At 45.7% G+C, this 21,856-nt stretch overlaps 1 protein-coding gene across 1 annotated transcript; it reads right to left on the reverse strand.

Moving 5' to 3' along the window:
- Nucleotides 1-18,307: 18,307 nt before the first annotated feature.
- LOC123440274 (CBL-interacting protein kinase 30-like) lies at nucleotides 18,308-20,237 on the reverse strand. Its single transcript, XM_045116851.1, has 2 exons — nucleotides 19,570-20,237; nucleotides 18,308-19,453 (listed from the first exon to the last, which is right to left on the reverse strand). Exons 1-2 carry the CDS (start codon nucleotides 20,137-20,139, stop codon nucleotides 18,587-18,589), a joined length of 1,437 nt encoding a protein of 478 aa, XP_044972786.1. The 5' UTR covers nucleotides 20,140-20,237; the 3' UTR covers nucleotides 18,308-18,586.
- Nucleotides 20,238-21,856: the final 1,619 nt, after the last annotated feature.

A 21,856-nucleotide genomic window follows, 5' to 3' on the forward strand; every position in this document is an offset into this window, starting at 1 on the left:
CAGCCCGACCACATACCTCCACGGTTTTTCCTCTAGATCGCGTTTCTGCGGAGCTCGGGCGGAGCCCTGCTGAGACAAGGTCATCACCAACCTCCGAAGCACCGTCACGCTGCCGGAGAACTCTTCTACCTCTTCGTCTCTCTTGCTGGATCAAGAAGGCCGAGATCATCGTCGAGCTGTACGTGTGCTGAACGCGGAGGTGCCGTCCGTTCGATACTAGATCGTGGGACTGATCGCGGGATTGTTCGCGGGGCGGATCAAGGGACGTGAGGACGTTCCACTACATCAACCGCGTTCACTAACGCTTCTGCTGTACGGTCTACAAGGGTATGTAGATCACTCATCCCCTCTCGTAGATGGACATCACCATGATAGGTCTTCGTGCGCGTAGGAAATTTTTTGTTTCCCATGCGACGTTCCCCAACAGTGGTATCAGAGCTAGGTTCATGCGTAGATGTCTTCTCGAGTAGAACACAAAAGTATTTGTGGGCGGTGATGTGCGTTTTGCTGTCCTCCTTAGTCTTTTCTTGATTCCGCGGTATTGTTGGATTGAAGCGGCTTGGACCGACATTACTCGTACGCTTACGAGAGACTGGTTTCATCGCTACGAGTAACCCCGTTGCTCAAAGATGACTGGCAAGTGTCGGTTTCTCCAACTTTAGTTGAATCGGATTTGACCGAGGAGGTCCTTGGATGAGGTTAAATAGCAACTCATATATCTCCATTGTGGTGTTTGCGTAAGTAAGATGCGATCCTACTAGATACCCATGGTCACCACGTAAAACATGCAACAACAAAATTAGAGGACGTCTAACTTGTTTTTGCAGGGTATGCTTGTGATGTGATATGGCCAACGATGTGATGGGATATATTGGATGTATGAGATGATCATGTTGTAATAGAAAATATCGACTTGCACGTCGATGGTACGGCAACCGGCAGGAGCCATAGGGTTGTCTTTATACTAACGTTTGTGCTTGGAGATGCGTTTACTATTTTGCTAGGATGTAGCTTTAGTAGTAATAGCATGAGTAGCACGGCAACCCCGATGGCAACACGTTGATGGAGATCATGGTGTGGCGCCGGTAACAAGAAGATCGTGCCGGTGCTTTGGTGATGGAGATCAAGAAGCACGTGATGATGGCCATATCATGTCACTTATGAATTGCATGTGATGTTAATCCTTTTATGCACCTTATTTTGCTTAGAATGATGGTAGCATTATGAGGTGATCTCTCACTAAAATTTCAAGACGAAATTGTGTTCTCCCCGACTGTGCACCGTTGCTACAGTTCGTCGTTTCGAGACACCACGTGATGATCGGGTGTGATAGACTCAACGTTCACATACAACGGGTGCAAAACAGTTGCGCACGCGGAACACTCGGGTTAAGCTTGACGAGCCTAGCATGTGCAGACATGGCCTCGGAACACATGAGACCGAAAGGTCGACCATGAATCATATAGATGATATGATTAGCATAGGGATGCTTACCACTGAAACTATACTCAACTCACGTGATGATCGGACTTGAGCTAGTGTAAGTGGATCATGAACCACTCAAATGACTAGAGAGATGTACTTTTTGAGTGGGAGTTTAGCAAATAATTTGATTAAGTTAAACTCTAATTATCTTGAACATAGTCTAAGTCCACTTTGAATATATTTGTGTTGTAGATCATGTCTCACGCGACAGTCACCCTGAATTTTAATACGTTCCTAGAGAAAGCTAAGTTGAAAGATGATGGAAGCAACTTTGTAGACTGGGCTCGTAATCTTAAGCTAATCTTACAAGCTGGGAAGAAGGATTATGTCCTTAATGCTGCGTTAGGAGATGAACCACCCGCTACGGCTGATCAGGATGTTAAGAACGCTTGATTAGCACGTAAGGAGGACTACTCAATAGTTCAATGTGCAGTCTTGTATGGCTTAGAACCGGGACTTCAACGTTGCTTTGAGCGTCATGGAGCATTTGAGATGTTCCAAGAGTTGAAGTTTATCTTTCAGAAGAACGCCCGGATCGAGAGGTATGAGTCCTCCGATAAATTCTATGCTTGCAAGATGGAGGAAAACTCGTCTGTCAGTGAACATGTGCTCAAAATGTCTGGGTACTCAAACCGTCTAGCTGAGCTAGGGATTGAACTCCCGCAAGAGGCTATCACTGACAGAATCCTTCAATCACTGCTGCCAAGCTATAAAGGCTTTGTGTTGAACTACAACATGCAAGGGATGAACAAGTCTCCCGGCGATTTGTTTGCAATGTTGAAAGTCGCAGAGTCTGAACTCCGTAAAGAGCATCAAGTGTTGATGGTGAATAAGACCACTAGTTTCAAGAGAAACGGCAAAGGCAAGAAGGGTAATTCGAAGAAGAGCGGCAAGCCTGTTGCCAATCCGACGAAGAAACCCAAAGCTGGACCTAAGTCTGAAACGGAGTGTTACTATTGCATGGGTATGGGTCACTGGAAGCGCAATTGCCCCAAGTATCTGGCAGATAAGAAGGCAGCCAAAGAAAAATCAGGTATATTTGATATACATGTTATTGATGTGTACTTAACCGGCTCTCGTAGTAGTGCCTGGGTATTCGATACCAGTTCTGTTTCTCATATTTGCAACTCGAAACAGGAACTGCGGAATAGACGAAGGCTGGCGAAAGATGAAGTGACGATGCGCGTAGGAAATGGTTCCCAGGTTGATGCAATCGCCGTCGGCACAGTTTCACTTCAGTTACCATCAGGATTAGTGATGAACTTAAATCATTGTTATTTAGTGCCTGCATTGAGCATGAACATTATATCTGGATCTTGTTTATTGCGAGACGGTTACTCTTTGAAGTCAGAGAATAATGGTTGTTCTATTTCGACGAGTAACATCTTTTATGGTCATGCACCTAATGTGAGAGGATTGTTCATATTGAATCTTGATAGCGATACGCATATACATAACATTGAGACCAAAAGAGTTAGAGTTAACAATGATAGCGCCACATTTTTGTGGCACTGCCGCTTAGGTCATATTGGTGTAAAACGCATGAAGAAACTCCATGCTGATGGACTTTTGGAGTCACTTGACTTTGATTCACTTGACACGTGCGAACCATGCCTCATGGGCAAGATGACTAAGACTCCATTCTCCGGAACTATGGAGCGTGCAAGTGACTTGTTGGAAATCATACATACCGATGTGTGTGGTCCGATGAGCGTAGAGGCGCGCGGCGGATATCGTTATTTTCTCACCTTCACTGACGATTTGAGTAGATATGGTTATGTCTACTTGATGAAGCACAAGTCTGAAACATTTGAAAAGTTCAAGCAATTTCAGAGTGAAGTGGAAAATCATCGTAACAAGAAGATCAAGTTCCTACGGTCTGATCGTGGGGGTGAATATCTGAGTTTCGAGTTTGGTGCTCACTTAAGACAATGTGGAATTGTTTCACAGTTGACACCGCCTGGAACACCGCAGCGTAATGGTGTGTCCGAACGTCGTAATCGTACTTTATTAGAGATGGTGCGATCTATGATGTCTCTTACCGATTTGTCGTTATCATTTTGGGGTTATGCATTAGAAACAGCTGCATTCACTTTAAATAGGGCACCATCAAAATCCGTTGAGACGACACCATACGAACTGTGGTATGGCAAAAGGCCAAAGTTGTCGTTTCTTAAAGTTTGGGGATGTAATGCTTATGTCAAAAAGCTTCAGCCTGAAAAGCTGGAACCCAAAGCAAAAAAGTGCGTCTTCATAGGTTACCCAAAAGAAACAGTTGGGTACACCTTCTATCTCAAATCCGAGGGCAAAGTGTTTGTTGCTAAAAACAGAGCTTTTCTCGAGAAGGAGTTTCTCTCGAGAGAATTGAGTGGGAGGAAGATAGAACTTGACGAGGTTGTCGAACTTCTCATCCCTCTGGATGGTGGCGCAGGGCAAGGGGAAACCTCGGTCATTGCGACGCCGGTTGAGGAGGAAGTTAATGATGATGATCATGAAACTCCGGTTCAAGTTTCTGTCGTACCACGCAGGTCGACAAGACCACGTGCTGCTCCAGAGTGGTACGGTAATCCCGTCTTATCAATCATGTTGTTAGACAACAATGAACCTGCAAATTATGAAGAAGCAATGGTGGGCCCAGATTCCAACAAATGGCTGGAAGCCATGAAGTCCGAGATAGGATCCATGTATGAGAACAAAGTGTGGACTTTGGAGGTACTACCTGAGGGCCGCAAGGCTATTCAGAACAAATGGATCTTTAAGAGGAAGATGGACGCTGACGGCAATGTGACCGTTTATAAAGCTCGACTTGTGGCAAAGGGTTTTTCACAAGTTCAAGGAGTTGACTACGATGAGACATTCTCACCCGTAGCGATGCTTAAGTCCGTCAGAATCATGTTAGCAATAGCTGCATTTTTCGATTATGAAATCTGGCAGATGGATGTCAAAACAGCGTTCCTTAACGGTTTCCTTAAGGAAGAGTTGTATATGATACAACCCGAAGGTTTTGTCGATCCTAAGAATGCTAACAAGGTGTGCAAGCTCCAGCGATCCATTTATGGACTGGTGCAAGCATCTCGGAGTTGGAACAAACGCTTTGATGAGGTGATCAAAGCATTTGAGTTTATACAAGTGGTTGGAGAATCTTGTATTTACAAGAAAGTGAGTGGGAGCTCTATGGCTAATATTATATGTGGATGACATATTGCTGATTGGAAACAACGTGGAGTTTTTAGAGAGCATAAAGGATTACTTGAATAAGAGTTTCTCTATGAAGGACCTAGGAGAAGCTGCTTACATTCTAGGCATTAAGATCTATAGGGATAGATCAAAACGCCTGATAGGACTTTCACAAAGCACATACCTTGATAAAGTTTTGAAAAGGTTCAAAATGGAACAGTCCAAGAAAGGGTTCTTGCCAGTTTTACAAGGTACGAGATTGAGTAAGACTCAGTGCCCAGCAATTGATGAAGATAGAGAGCATATGCGCTCCGTCCCCTATGCTTCAGCCATAGGTTCTATCATGTATGCAATGCTGTGCACTAGACCGGATGTTAGCCTGGCCATAAGTATGGCAGGTAGGTTCCAGAGTAATCCAGGAGTGGATCACTGGACAGCGGTCAAGAATATCCTAAAGTACCTGAAAAGGACTAAGGAGATGTTTCTCGTGTATGGAGGTGACGAAGAGCTCGCCGTAAAAGGTTACGTCGATGCAAGCTTTGACACACATCCGGACGACTCTAAGTCGCAAACCGGATACGTGTTTATTCTTAATGGGGGTGCGGTAAGCTGGTGCAGTTCCAAGCAAAGCGTCGTAGCAGATTCTACATGTGAAGCGGAGTACATGGCTGCCTCGGAGGCGGCTAAGGAGGGTGTCTGGATGAAGCAGTTCATGACGGATCTTGGAGTGGTGCCAAGCGCACTGAATCCAATAACCTTGTTCTGTGACAACACGGGTGCCATTGCCTTAGCAAAGGAACCACGGTTTCACAAGAAGACCAGACACATCAAAGGACGCTTTAACCTCATCCGCGACTACGTCGAGGGAGAGGACGTAAATATATGCAAAGTGCACACGGATCTGAATGTAGCACACCCGCTGACTAAACCTCTTCCACGGCCAAAGCATGATCAACACCAGAACTGTATGGGTGTTAGATTTATTACAATGTAACACATGATGATGTGAGGGCTAGATTATTGACTCTAGTGCAAGTGGGACACTGTTGGAATTATGCCCTAGAGGCAATAATAAATATAGTTATTATTATAATTCCTGTATCAAGATAATCGTTTATTATCCATGCTATAATTGTATTGAATGAAGACTCATTTACATGTGTGGATACATAGACAAAACACCGTCCCTAGCAAGCCTCTAGTTGGCTAGCCAGTTGATCAAAGATAGTCAGTGTCTTCTGATTATGAACAAAGTGTTGTTGCTTGATAACAGGATCACGTCATTAGGAGAATCACGTGATGGACTAGACCCAAGCTAATAGACGTAGCATGTTGATCGTGTCATTTTGTTGCTACTGTTTTCTGCGTGTCAAGTATTTATTCCTATGACCATGAGATCATATAACTCACTGACACCGGAGGAATGCTTTGTGTGTATCAAACGTCGCAACGTAACTGGGTGACTATAAAGATGCTCTACAGGTATCTCCGAAGGTGTTAGTTGAGTTAGTATGGATCAAGACTGGGATTTGTCACTCCGTGTGACGGAGAGGTATCTCGGGGCCCACTCGGTAATACAACATCACACACAAGCCTTGAAAGCACTGTGACTTAGTGTAAGTTGCGGGATCTTGTATTACGGAACGAGTAAAGAGACTTGCCAGTAAACGAGATTGAAATAGGTATACGGATACTGACGATCGAATCTCGGGCAAGTAACATACCGAAGGACAAAGGGAATGACATACGGGATTATATGAATCCTTGGCACTGAGGTTCAAACGATAAGATCTTCGTAAAATATGTAGGATCCAATATGGGCATCCAGGTCCCGCTATTGGATATTGACCGAGGAGTCTCTCGGGTCATGTCTACATAGTTCTCGAACCCGCAGGGTCTGCACACTTAAGGTTCGACGTTGTTTTATGCGTATTTGAGTTATATGGTTGGTTACCGAATGTTGTTCGGAGTCCCGGATGAGATCACGGACGTCACGAGGGTTTCCGGAATGGTCCGGAAACGAAGATTGATATATAGGATGACCTCATTTGATTACCGGAAGGTTTTCGGAGTTACCGGGAATGTACCGGGAATGACGAATGGGTTCCGGGAGTTCACCGGGGGGCAACCCACCCCGGGGAAGCCCATAGGCCTTGAGGGTGGCACACCAGCCCTTAGTGGTCTGTTGGGACAGCCCAAAAGTGCCCTATGCGCCTAGGAAAGAAAATCAAAGAGAAAAGGGAAAAAAAAGAGGAGGTGGGAAGGGAAGGAAGGACTCCCACCCACCAAACCAAGTCCAACTCGGTTTGGGGGGGGAGCCTTCCCCCTTGGACTCGGCCGACCCCCTTGGGGCTCCTTGAGCCCCAAGGCATGGTCCCCTCCCTCCCACCTATATATACGGAGGTTTTAGGGCTGATTTGAGACGACTTTTCCACGACAGCCCGACCACATACCTCCACGGTTTTTCCTCTAGATCGCGTTTCTACGGAGCTCGGGCGGAGCCCTGCTGAGACAAGGTCATCACCAACCTCCGAAGCGCCGTCACGCTGCCGGAGAACTCTTCTACCTCTTCGTCACTCTTGCTGGATCAAGAAGGCCGAGATCATCGTCGAGCTGTACGTGTGCTGAACGCGGAGGTGCCGTCCGTTCGATACTAGATCGTGGGACTGATCGCGGGATTGTTCGCGGGGCGGATCAAGGGACGTGAGGACGTTCCACTACATCAACCGCGTTCACTAACGCTTCTGCTGTACGGTCTACAAGGGTATGTAGATCACTCATCCCCTCTCGTAGATGGACATCACCATGATAGGTCTTCGTGCGCGTAGGAAATTTTTTGTTTCCCATGCGACGTTCCCCAACAGTGGTATCAGAGCTAGGTTCATGCGTAGATGTCTTCTCGAGTAGAACACAAAAGTATTTGTGGGCGGTGATGTGCGTTTTGCTGTCCTCCTTAGTCTTTTCTTGATTCCGCGGTATTGTTGGATTGAAGCGGCTTGGACCGACATTACTCGTACGCTTACGAGAGACTGGTTTCATCGCTACGAGTAACCCCGTTGCTCAAAGATGACTGGCAAGTGTCGGTTTCTCCAACTTTAGTTGAATCGGATTTGACCGAGGAGGTCCTTGGATGAGGTTAAATAGCAACTCATATATCTCCATTGTGGTGTTTGCGTAAGTAAGATGCGATCCTACTAGATACCCATGGTCACCACGTAAAACATGCAACAACAAAATTAGAGGACGTCTAACTTGTTTTTGCAGGGTATGCTTGTGATGTGATATGGCCAACGATGTGATGGGATATATTGGATGTATGAGATGATCATGTTGTAATAGAAAATATCGACTTGCACGTCGATGGTACGGCAACCGGCAGGAGCCATAGGGTTGTCTTTATACTAACGTTTGTGCTTGGAGATGCGTTTACTATTTTGCTAGGATGTAGCTTTAGTAGTAATAGCATGAGTAGCACGGCAACCCCGATGGCAACACGTTGATGGAGATCATGGTGTGGCGCCGGTAACAAGAAGATCGTGCCGGTGCTTTGGTGATGGAGATCAAGAAGCACGTGATGATGGCCATATCATGTCACTTATGAATTGCATGTGATGTTAATCCTTTTATGCACCTTATTTTGCTTAGAATGACGGTAGCATTATGAGGTGATCTCTCACTAAAATTTCAAGACGAAATTGTGTTCTCCCCGACTGTGCACCGTTGCTACAGTTCGTCGTTTCGAGACACCACGTGATGATCGGGTGTGATAGACTCAACGTTCACATACAACGGGTGCAAAACAGTTGCGCACGCGGAACACTCGGGTTAAGCTTGACGAGCCTAGAATGTGCAGACATGGCCTCGGAACACATGAGACCGAAAGTTCGACCATGAATCATATAGATGATATGATTAGCATAGGGATGCTTACCACTGAAACTATACTCAACTCACGTGATGATCGGACTTGAGCTAGTGTAAGTGGATCATGAACCACTCAAATGACTAGAGAGATGTACTTTTTGAGTGGGAGTTTAGCAAATAATTTGATTAAGTTAAACTCTAATTATCTTGAACATAGTCTAAGTCCACTTTGAATATATTTGTGTTGTAGATCATGTCTCACGCGACAGTCACCCTGAATTTTAATACGTTCCTAGAGAAAGCTAAGTTGAAAGATGATGGAAGCAACTTTGTAGACTGGGCTCGTAATCTTAAGCTAATCTTACAAGCTGGGAAGAAGGATTATGTCCTTAATGCTGCGTTAGGAGATGAACCACCCGCTACGGCTGATCAGGATGTTAAGAATGCTTGATTAGCACGTAAGGAGGACTACTCAATAGTTCAATGTGCAGTCTTGTATGGCTTAGAACCGGGACTTCAACGTTGCTTTGAGCGTCATGGAGCATTTGAGATGTTCCAAGAGTTGAAGTTTATCTTTCAGAAGAATGCCCGGATCGAGAGGTATGAGTCCTCCGATAAATTCTATGCTTGCAAGATGGAGGAAAACTCGTCTGTCAGTGAACATGTGCTCAAAATGTCTGGGTACTCAAACCGTCTAGCTGAGCTAGGGATTGAACTCCCGCAAGAGGCTATCACTGACAGAATCCTTCAATCACTGCTGCCAAGCTATAAAGGCTTTGTGTTGAACTACAACATGCAAGGGATGAACAAGTCTCCCGGCGATTTGTTTGCAATGTTGAAAGTCGCAGAGTCTGAACTCCGTAAAGAGCATCAAGTGTTGATGGTGAATAAGACCACTAGTTTCAAGAGAAACGGCAAAGGCAAGAAGGGTAATTCGAAGAAGAGCGGCAAGCCTGTTGCCAATCCGACGAAGAAACCCAAAGCTGGACCTAAGTCTGAAACGGAGTGTTACTATTGCAAGGGTATGGGTCACTGGAAGCGCAATTGCCCCAAGTATCTGGCAGATAAGAAGGCAGCCAAAGAAAAATCAGGTATATTTGATATACATGTTATTGATGTGTACTTAACCGGCTCTCGTAGTAGTGCCTGGGTATTCGATACCAGTTCTGTTTCTCATATTTGCAACTCGAAACAGGAACTGCGGAATAGACGAAGGCTGGCGAAAGATGAAGTGACGATGCGCGTAGGAAATGGTTCCAAGGTTGATGCAATCGCCGTCGGCACAGTTTCACTTCAGTTACCATCAGGATTAGTGATGAACTTAAATCATTGTTATTTAGTGCCTGCATTGAGCATGAACATTATATCTGGATCTTGTTTATTGCGAGACGGTTACTCTTTGAAGTCAGAGAATAATGGTTGTTCTATTTCGACGAGTAACATCTTTTATGGTCATGCACCTAATGTGAGAGGATTGTTCATATTGAATCTTGATAGCGATACGCATATACATAACATTGAGACCAAAAGAGTTAGAGTTAACAATGATAGCGCCACATTTTTGTGGCACTGCCGCTTAGGTCATATTGGTGTAAAACGCATGAAGAAACTCCATGCTGATGGACTTTTGGAGTCACTTGACTTTGATTCACTTGACACGTGCGAACCATGCCTCATGGGCAAGATGACTAAGACTCCATTCTCCGGAACTATGGAGCGTGCAAGTGACTTGTTGGAAATCATACATACCGATGTGTGTGGTCCGATGAGCGTAGAGGCGCGCGGCGGATATCGTTATTTTCTCACCTTCACTGACGATTTGAGTAGATATGGTTATGTCTACTTGATGAAGCACAAGTCTGAAACATTTGAAAAGTTCAAGCAATTTCAGAGTGAAGTGGAAAATCATCGTAACAAGAAGATCAAGTTCCTACGGTCTGATCGTGGGGGTGAATATCTGAGTTTCGAGTTTGGTGCTCACTTAAGACAATGTGGAATTGTTTCACAGTTGACACCGCCTGGAACACCGCAGCGTAATGGTGTGTCCGAACGTCGTAATCGTACTTTATTAGAGATGGTGCGATCTATGATGTCTCTTACCGATTTGTCGTTATCATTTTGGGGTTATGCATTAGAAACAGCTGCATTCACTTTAAATAGGGCACCATCAAAATCCGTTGAGACGACACCATACGAACTGTGGTATGGCAAAAGGCCAAAGTTGTCGTTTCTTAAAGTTTGGGGATGTAATGCTTATGTCAAAAAGCTTCAGCCTGAAAAGCTGGAACCCAAAGCAAAAAAGTGCGTCTTCATAGGTTACCCAAAAGAAACAGTTGGGTACACCTTCTATCTCAAATCCGAGGGCAAAGTGTTTGTTGCTAAAAACAGAGCTTTTCTCGAGAAGGAGTTTCTCTCGAGAGAATTGAGTGGGAGGAAGATAGAACTTGACGAGGTTGTCGAACTTCTCATCCCTCTGGATGGTGGCGCAGGGCAAGGGGAAACCTCGGTCATTGCGACGCCGGTTGAGGAGGAAGTTAATGATGATGATCATGAAACTCCGGTTCAAGTTTCTGTCGTACCACGCAGGTCGACAAGACCACGTGCTGCTCCAGAGTGGTACGGTAATCCCGTCTTATCAATCATGTTGTTAGACAACAATGAACCTGCAAATTATGAAGAAGCAATGGTGGGCCCAGATTCCAACAAATGGCTGGAAGCCATGAAGTCCGAGATAGGATCCATGTATGAGAACAAAGTGTGGACTTTGGAGGTACTACCTGAGGGCCGCAAGGCTATTCAGAACAAATGGATCTTTAAGAGGAAGATGGACGCTGACGGCAATGTGACCGTTTATAAAGCTCGACTTGTGGCAAAGGGTTTTTCACAAGTTCAAGGAGTTGACTACGATGAGACATTCTCACCCGTAGCGATGCTTAAGTCCGTCAGAATCATGTTAGCAATAGCTGCATTTTTCGATTATGAAATCTGGCAGATGGATGTCAAAACAGCGTTCCTTAACGGTTTCCTTAAGGAAGAGTTGTATATGATACAACCCGAAGGTTTTGTCGATCCTAAGAATGCTAACAAGGTGTGCAAGCTCCAGCGATCCATTTATGGACTGGTGCAAGCATCTCGGAGTTGGAACAAACGCTTTGATGAGGTGATCAAAGCATTTGAGTTTATACAAGTGGTTGGAGAATCTTGTATTTACAAGAAAGTGAGTGGGAGCTCTATGGCTAATATTATATGTGGATGACATATTGCTGATTGGAAACAACGTGGAGTTTTTAGAGAGCATAAAGGATTACTTGAATAAGAGTTTCTCTATGAAGGACCTAGGAGAAGCTGCTTACATTCTAGGCATTAAGATCTATAGGGATAGATCAAAACGCCTGATAGGACTTTCACAAAGCACATACCTTGATAAAGTTTTGAAAAGGTTCAAAATGGAACAGTCCAAGAAAGGGTTCTTGCCAGTTTTACAAGGTACGAGATTGAGTAAGACTCAGTGCCCAGCAATTGATGAAGATAGAGAGCATATGCGCTCCGTCCCCTATGCTTCAGCCATAGGTTCTATCATGTATGCAATGCTGTGCACTAGACCGGATGTTAGCCTGGCCATAAGTATGGCAGGTAGGTTCCAGAGTAATCCAGGAGTGGATCACTGGACAGCGGTCAAGAATATCCTAAAGTACCTGAAAAGGACTAAGGAGATGTTTCTCGTGTATGGAGGTGACGAAGAGCTCGCCGTAAAAGGTTACGTCGATGCAAGCTTTGACACACATCCGGACGACTCTAAGTCGCAAACCGGATACGTGTTTATTCTTAATGGGGGTGCGGTAAGCTGGTGCAGTTCCAAGCAAAGCGTCGTAGCAGATTCTACATGTGAAGCGGAGTACATGGCTGCCTCGGAGGCGGCTAAGGAGGGTGTCTGGATGAAGCAGTTCATGACGGATCTTGGAGTGGTGCCAAGCGCACTGAATCCAATAACCTTGTTCTGTGACAACACGGGTGCCATTGCCTTAGCAAAGGAACCACGGTTTCACAAGAAGACCAGACACATCAAAGGACGCTTCAACCTCATCCGCGACTACGTCGAGGGAGAGGACGTAAATATATGCAAAGTGCACACGGATCTGAATGTAGCACACCCGCTGACTAAACCTCTTCCACGGCCAAAGCATGATCAACACCAGAACTGTATGGGTGTTAGATTTATTACAATGTAACACATGATGATGTGAGGGCTAGATTATTGACTCTAGTGCAAGTGGGACACTGTTGGAATTATGCCCTAGAGGCAATAATAAATATAGTTATTATTATAATTCCTGTATCAAGATAATCGTTTATTATCCATGCTATAATTGTATTGAATGAAGACTCATTTACATGTGTGGATACATAGACAAAACACCGTCCCTAGCAAGCCTCTAGTTGGCTAGCCAGTTGATCAAAGATAGTCAGTGTCTTCTGATTATGAACAAAGTGTTGTTGCTTGATAACAGGATCACGTCATTAGGAGAATCACGTGATGGACTAGACCCAAGCTAATAGACGTAGCATGTTGATCGTGTCATTTTGTTGCTACTGTTTTCTGCGTGTCAAGTATTTATTCCTATGACCATGAGATCATATAACTCACTGACACCGGAGGAATGCTTTGTGTGTATCAAACGTCGCAACGTAACTGGGTGACTATAAAGATGCTCTACAGGTATCTCCGAAGGTGTTAGTTGAGTTAGTATGGATCAAGACTGGGATTTGTCACTCCGTGTGACGGAGAGGTATCTCGGGGCCCACTCGGTAATACAACATCACACACAAGCCTTGAAAGCACTGTGACTTAGTGTAAGTTGCGGGATCTTGTATTACGGAACGAGTAAAGAGACTTGCCAGTAAACGAGATTGAAATAGGTATACGGATACTGACGATCGAATCTCGGGCAAGTAACATACCGAAGGACAAAGGGAATGACATACGGGATTATATGAATCCTTGGCACTGAGGTTCAAACGATAAGATCTTCGTAAAATATGTAGGATCCAATATGGGCATCCAGGTCCCGCTATTGGATATTGACCGAGGAGTCTCTCGGGTCATGTCTACATAGTTCTCGAACCCGCAGGGTCTGCACACTTAAGGTTCGACGTTGTTTTATGCGTATTTGAGTTATATGGTTGGTTACCGAATGTTGTTCGGAGTCCCGGATGAGATCACGGACGTCACGAGGGTTTCCGGAATGGTCCGGAAACGAAGATTGATATATAGGATGACCTCATTTGATTACCGGAAGGTTTTCGGAGTTACCGGGAATGTACCGGGAATGACGAATGGGTTCCGGGAGTTCACCGGGGGGGGGGGGGCAACCCACCCCGGGGAAGCCCATAGGCCTTGAGGGTGGCACACCAGCCCTTAGTGGGCTGGTGAGACAGCCCAAAAGTGCCCTATGCGCCTAGGAAAGAAAATCAAAGAGAAAAGGAAAAAAAAGAGGAGGTGGGAAGGGAAGGAAGGACTCCCACCCACCAAACCAAGTCCAACTCGGTTTGGGGGGGGGGGGATTCTTCCCCGTTGGACTCGGCCGACCCCCTTGGGGCTCCTTGAGCCCCAAGGCAAGGTCCCCCTCCCTCCCACCTATATATACGGAGGTTTTAGGGCTGATTTGAGACGACTTTTCCACGGCAGCCCGACCACATACCTCCACGGTTTTTCCTCTAGATCGCGTTTCTGCGGAGCTCGGGCGGAGCCCTGCTGAGAGAAGGTCATCACCAACCTCCGGAGCGCCGTCACGCTGCCGAAGAACTCTTCTACCTCTCCGTCTCTCTTGCTGGATCAAGAAGGCCGAGATCATCGTCGAGCTGTACGTGTGCTGAACGCGGAGGTGCCGTCCGTTCGGTACTAGATCGTGGGACTGATCGCGGGATTGTTCGCGGGGCGGATCGAGGGACGTGAGGACGTTCCACTACATCAACCGCGTTCACTAACGCTTCTGCTGTACGGTCTACAAGGGTACGTAGATCACTCATCCCCTCTCGTAGATGGACATCACCATGATAGGTCTTCGTGCGCGTAGGAATTTTTTTGTTTCCCATGCGACGTTCGCCAACATGGATAGCGTATTATTTGCTTTATTTTGAGCGTAGCAAATCCTATGTTATGCATCTTTCAAACTTTCTCCTCCCCTTTGCTTAAAATTGACAACATCGTTATTAGGAGTAACGCGAACAAAGGAAGAACTAGCCATGACTTCAAACAAGAAGACAAGTAGAAAGCAAAGATAAATATTTTGTATTTTTATTTTTTATGATACAAACTAAATATACCAGCAAATAAAAAGAGGAACAAGTGAATGAAATTTTGTGTGGAGCTACTTGGTAGTTGGTGATGATATTCCCCGGCAACGGCACCAGAAATCCTTTGTGATACTTGTGGTTTGCGTTGGATTTTTCGTGAAGAGGAATGGGTTATCACAGCACATTGTGGGTAAGTATTTCCCTCGGTTATGAAACCAAGGTTTATCGAACCAATAGGAATATCGACCACAACCGTCTTCTGCGGTTGCACACAAAAGAACAAACTACTTCCACCCAACGCAAGCGAGAGGGGTGTCAATCCTCTTGTCTTGTTATTTGCAAGCAAGTGAGGTGTGCAGATAATTGTAGATACCAAGATAAAATAAAAACAAGTAAATGGCAGCAAGATAATGAAGGTTTTATCAATATGTTGTGAATATACCCGGGGACCATAGCTTTCCCTAATGGCATCTCTCATGAAAAATAGCATACGGTGGATGACCAAATTACTGTTAGGCAATTGACAGAAAAGCGGACAGTTATGCGATATTCACGGAAATGATCATGTGTATATAGGCATCACGTCCATAAAAAATATGCCGACTTCTACTTGCACCTATTACTATTACTCCACTCATCGACCACTATCCAGCATGCATCTACAGTATTAAGTAAAACAGAGTAATGCATGGAGAACAATGACATGATGTAGAAAAACTAAACTCAAGCAATATGAATAAACCCCGTCGTTCTATCGTTAGTAGCAGCAATACAAAGATGCATCTTGTCCCCTGCTATCACTGGGTTATAGAAATTCGCCAGGTTGAACCTACCACAACGCACCTCTCAACGAAGAAATATCGATCTAGTTGGCCAAACTATTTCAATAGATCAGAGAGAATTATGAAGCTATCATAATTATGCACATAAAAATCATATAAGTATTTAGGGAAGACTAAAATATTTATCATAAATAATCTGAACATAAACCCACAATTCATCGAACCCCAACAAACGCACCGCACAAAAGGGATTACATCATATGGATCTAGCTACTGACTATGGAACCGTAGGTCTGTGGTGAACCACTCACATGTCATCGTGAGGGCAGCAAGGTTCATGAAGAGGCCCTCCGTGATCGATCCTCCCTTTGGCAGGGTGCCAGAACGGAGCTCGAGATGGCCTCTCATCGGAACACAGACTTGTGGTGGCGTAAAAGTGTTCCGGGACTCCCTCCAGTGTTTTTAGGGTAGATGTAATTTATAAGCCAAAGAATGGAGTCTGGAAGGCCACGAAGGAGGCACAAGCTATCAGCCCCCCAGGTCGAGGCCTGTTGGCTTGTGGGCTCCTCGTAAAGCCTCCACCCTTCTTTCGATGCTTGTCGGTCTTCTTTTGGTTCAGAAAAAATCATCAAAAAGTTTCAGGGCAATTGGACATCGTTTGGTATGGAAAACGTGAGAAGTGAAAAACACATAGAAAACGACAATTGGCACTCAGCACTGGGTAAATAGGTTACTGCTTAAAAATAATATAAAATGTAAATAAACACCCCAAAGTCATTCTAGAATGATAATATATCAGCATGGAACAATAAAAAATTATAGATATGTTGAAAACGTATCGGTGTCATACGTGTCATCCATTGTACTTTAGGAGCGATGGTTGCTCGTAGGCTGTTCGAAGACTCTCCAGCCTCCTCGTAATTGGAGTCGCTGTGTAGGACCTCAGTTAATTAGGTATTCAATATTTGTGACTAGTTGGGTGGTGGGTGGGTCAAAAAATCTAACCTTCCCACGTGACTCCCAGATACGATCATAAAAAAGGGTTCTGAATTCGATATAACATCTCGTTCACGAGTGACTTCTCATCCTCTTCTTTCGCTCGATCTGACATTGGTGCTAGGAGTAGTTTTGCGAGGATCTCGTCTAACATCGGCCCGGAGTCTTTATGTGGGACCAAATCCATTGTCTGGCCCCCATGCTGAGTTGTCAAGTCTAGGCCCATGATTGTATCCGCCTAGTGACAGGTGAGTCTTGCTGTTCCACGATCTTGGGCATGGTCTGACATTAACATAGGGACAGGCGAGTCTTGCTGCTCCACGATCTGTTCTGACACCCATCTTGAGAAGACGAGCTCGCCGTGAGAGCCTGTGGTATACTCTAGGTCGCCAAACCTGGCAGTCCGGCCTGGAGAAAAGGTCTTGACCTGGCCTAGGTGGCTGATCGAGTCGGCAAAAAAGAGCACACTACCAATGATAAAGATTTGGCCTGACACGAAGGTCATGTTGTGATCTGTTCTCCCATGTTGATCACCATTGAATCCATGCAGCTATTCGACGGGGACCTGTATGGGCCATCAATGACAGTCAATTCCGACAGATATTGGGTAGGGGATCCCGAGCTCGTATACTAGATGTGATGGTAACATAGACAAGGGATTTTACCCAGGTTCGGGTATTGATTTGTGATGGGGTATTAAATACATGTTGAACTACCATGAGATCATTGATGTCATCTACAAGCCCTACTCCTAGTTTATATAGGTATCGAGGGTGTCTAGGGTTACAGTAAGGTCAGCTACGTATAAGTAATCATGTTATAGACAAAAGTTAAGTCCTTGAGTATGCATCAAGACTTTGAAATATTCGTTCTACACGTCGTGGGCCACCTCGATGTGGCCCGCTGGTGAACCAACATGGAGTCCCCCACTGGGCCCACTAGGATAGGAGATGACGTGCTGAGCGACCCCTAATCCGGGACACCGTCATCGACAACAGAGAACGTTGCACGTATGTAGGGATGGTTGGTGACAGCCGCGATAAGAGTACGGCGGGCGCTGAGGCGTGTGCGCCAACGCCGACACCAACAGATGGTTGGGCTGAGCATGAGTGACTGAGTGGGAGGAGTGTAAAGTTCATGTGGGTCACGTTCGAGGAAGAAGAACAGTATGGCCATTGGGAGGAAGATGAGCGATCCAACAACTAGGAAGGATTCGACTGAATCTATCTTGTTTATAGGCACCGTAGTGTACGTTTCGATATCGGACATATGCAGTCCTAATGGTGTGTTGGAGTCGCTTTCCCTTATTTTTCGAAAGCTATCAAACTCTGGGTTTGTGGTTGATGGATGGCAGGTATGGTTTCCTCCTTCGACGTCTTAGTCATGGTGGGGTGTCACATTTGGAGTTCGATGACGTGTCCAGGGTGTTGCCCCGGTCTGATTCGTTCAATGGCAATGACTTCACCTTTGATGAGCCATTTTAGAGGTCTGCAAAGCTGCATATCAGCGATGAAGCCGCGTCGAGTTCAGGTGAGGAGGTGGTCCGTCTTTTTTGCTTTGGTGACCCTTGTGATGGTGCCGAAGGCAGGTGACGGATGTTGGTGTCAAGCTCGGCGATATTCTGTTGTCTTTTCAGTTTTATCATGTCATTCATAATTTGATCCTTATGATATGAATGAGACACGTGTTACCATGAAAAAACTCTAAAATTAATGTACTATATTTCGTTTGTTTAAATTGAAAGGGATTAACCCGGTTAAAAACATGTGCTCCCTTGTTTGTTTAGTGATTAATTAGGCCCAGTGTCTCCGCGGTTCCTATAGTGGTGACAGAACAGCACAGCAAACGCACTCCGTTTCTATGCTGATTCACGTTTTCAAAAACCCCGACAGAGGCATGGCGATCGTCCGATCAAGGCAGAGGCCAGATCAATTACACAAGCGTCACGCAAGGATTGGCACGCCGAAAATGCCAAGCGCGATGGTGAATCAGGAATTCGTGTTTGGCCTAGGCACCGCCGGCGTAAGCGTTGGTGGCGGCGAGTCACCTCCCTCCCACGCCCACACGATATCGCCCAGCGACGGCTTAAGCTCCTGCTTGTAGAAGTCGTGGAACTCCAGCGAGTCGCCGCCCGTCTTCCTCATCTCCACCACGTGCACCGACGGCGCCACCTCGAAGATCTCCGCCTCCAACGCCAGCGCCCCGTTCCGGCCGTCCTGGCTCCCCTCCAGCTCCACTCTCCCCTTCTCCTTGTTGAGCTTAAAGCTGAACCTCCCCGCCTCCGCGATCTCCCCAAGCTTGGACACGATCGCCGTCGTGGTCTCCTTGGTGGAGAACCGGGCCTCCGACGTCTTGTCCTCCGCGTCGAACATCTTGGCCAGGTCAAGCACGCTGGAGCGCGAGATGATGTCGAAGGCGTTCATGCTCGATGGCCTCACGTTGATGGCTGGCGACGACGCGGTCACCTTGGATCTCTTCCTCTTCCGGGCGGCGCCCTCCGGTTGGTTGTCGTCGTGATGTCCACTGGCTTCCTCGCCGAGGAACACCGCCGTTTCGCTCGTGTCGAGGGGCTTGTCGTCGAGGGGGCAGGGGTCTTTCCGGAACCAGGTCCGGGCCATGAGCTTGGTGATGGTGATCCGGGTGTTGGGGTTCGGGTCGAGCAGCCGGGCAAGGAGCTTGCGCGCGTCGAGGGAGAACCATGCGGGGCACTTGTAGTCGCTCCGTGCGATCCTCTTGTACAGGAGCATGAGGTTGGTGTCGTGGAAAGGGAGGCGGCCTGCCAGGAGCACGAAGAGGATGACGCCGCACGACCAGACGTCCGCCTTTGCGCCGTCATAGCCACGCTTCAGGATCACCTACGTACATGCATATGCATGCACACCACACATTGGGCATCGTCAACGACGCAAAGAGAAAAACGGAAGAGCTATTTGGTTAACACGTGCGTGCGTGGAACATGCATGTTCTCAACCTCGGGAGCGACGTACGACGGCGTGCCGCACGTGGTGTGCAAGAGGGCGTCACCGCCATGGCGGGAGGCGGCGGCGTCCGCGAGCGCGCTGAGCCCGAAGTCGGAGACCTTAAGGTTGCCGTCCGCGTCGAGGAGGAGGTTCTCGGGCTTGAGGTCGCGGTGGTAGACGCCACGGCTGTGGCAGAACTCGACGGCCGTGACCAGCTGCTGAAAGTAGCGGCGAGCGACGGGCTCCGGGAAGCGCGTGCTCTGGGCGAGGCGAGCGAAGAGCTCGCCGCCGCTGGCGTACTCCATGACGAAGTAGATCCTGGAGCGCGTGGCCATCACCTCGTGGAGGCGGACGACGTTGGGGTGGTGCACCCGCCGCATCACGTCCACCTCGCGCTTCACCTGCTCCACCGTGCCGGACTGTCGCACGGCCTCCTTGTCGAACACCTTGATGGCCACGACCTCGCCGGTGGAGATGTTATGGGCCTTGTAAACCTTGGCGAAGCTGCCACGGCCTAGAAGATGCCCCAGCCTGTACCGACCCATGATCACTTTGGAATCTTGGTTCTTCTCCATGGCCATGGCGATGGGGGAGAAAGCAGAATGTTTTTCTCTATAATGTGATCATGAGCGAGGGTCCTGCTGGGCAAACGGCCGGACGAAGACTCTACCCCGGCGTAGCGCTCAAGGAGGATCATCGGAAAGAGTAGCTGGGGTTTGATATGCATGCTCTCACGGGGTCTGTGGCTACAAACCGCTAGGTGATTATTGGCCAGTGGTGGTGTTGGAGGCGAACCAAATGAGGAACACCTTTAGCTAATTTTAGAAGTTCTTAGTTTATCAGCTAAATCTAAATAATGTAAACATGCCTATTTTAAGGCACATATATAATTATGATACTTGCGGTTTGGCTCGGACCGCGATTGACCTAGTTTGAATGAGCAAGAGAGTGAGAAAAAAAAATGCTTGTAAAGCCAAACAACCGCGTAAACAGAATGTACCCCATTTTGGATCAGTCTTTAATAATACGCTAGATGATGCCCCGCGCGTTGCTGCGGAAAACTTGTTAAAAAATATATGAATAAATGTTAGAAAACTAATGGTATTGCAAAAAAACATTATTAAAATGTCTTGCTTAATTACCTAGAAAAAATTCATGTATGAAGATATGTTTTGCATGAAGAGATTAATAAAAAAGTAACTTATAACTACATGCATGACTTGATGATGTGGCATTGTTGCATGGAGAGAAAAATTTGATAGTGTGTTTTAGCTATTTAAGAATATAAGATTATAAACTACATGCATGACTTGATGATGTGGCATTGTTGCATGGAGAGAAAAATTGGGTAGTGGGTTCTAGCTATTTAAGAATAGAAGATTTGGTTCGCAAAATGTAAGATACGTGTCAAAAACATTGTATTATCGGATTTGTATTCAAAAAACATTTATAATGGTAATTTTTGGCTAAATATAACTCGGATTTTACTAGTCAAATTTATGGTCATGACTGGAATACAAGGGGCTAATAAATTATTCCCTCCGTTTCAAAATAAATGTCGTAGTTTTAGTTCATATTATATTTTGGAATAGGGGTATAAAAAATGGTAACATAGAAATGGTAATATGGAAATTTGTACTCATATAGGATAATTATTTTCCATGCTTCATAGGTTATCCTTCATTATCATATAAGATGAAGCATACAAAATTTGTCATGCTTCATAGTACAAGTTTTCTACATTTTTCATGTTATCATTTCTACATTCTCTATTTTTGTCATGATTTAGGACACAACAATATCTAAATTGGTCATGTAACCATTTTTACATATTTTCCAACACTTGCCATGTTTGTAGCGCAAAAAAAACATGTCATGTGACAATTACACATTTTTGTCCTAAATTTTCCATTATTTAGTTCAGTTTTCTACAAAAGTTCCATGTGACCATCTACAACAGTTTCCAACATTGCCTTTCATTCGGGGAAATTAATTTTCTAAATTTGCCATGTGTACCTATACAAACATTTTTGCACTAAATTTGCCATCCTTCAGAGTAAAAAAAAACTGTACATATGACCACACTACAACATTCTGTAATTTTCCCTTGATTTTTAGGATAGAAAAACTTCTCAATTTCCACGTAACCCATTTGCATTTTCCACAATATGATTTTTTTTATGTGCCAAAATTCCCACTTTTTTCATGTGAACAACTACAAAATTTCCTAAATTTGCCATGATTGTTAGTAGACACTTAGGGAGGAATCCTATTTTTTGTCATGCGACCATTACAATT

This window comes from Hordeum vulgare, chromosome 3H, assembly GCF_904849725.1.
Source record: "Hordeum vulgare subsp. vulgare chromosome 3H, MorexV3_pseudomolecules_assembly, whole genome shotgun sequence".
Taxonomy (NCBI): Eukaryota; Viridiplantae; Streptophyta; class Magnoliopsida; order Poales; family Poaceae; genus Hordeum; species Hordeum vulgare.

Bases quoted from the DNA above. Each gene is read 5' to 3' on its own strand.
- LOC123440274 (XM_045116851.1), bottom strand. From the start codon at position 20,139: ATGGCCATGGAGAAGAACCAAGATTCCAAAGTGATCATGGGTCGGTAC. The intron at 19,454-19,569 runs GTTGAGAACATG...GCATGTACGTAG, and splicing joins CGTCGTACGTCGCTCCCGAG to GTGATCCTGAAGCGTGGCTA.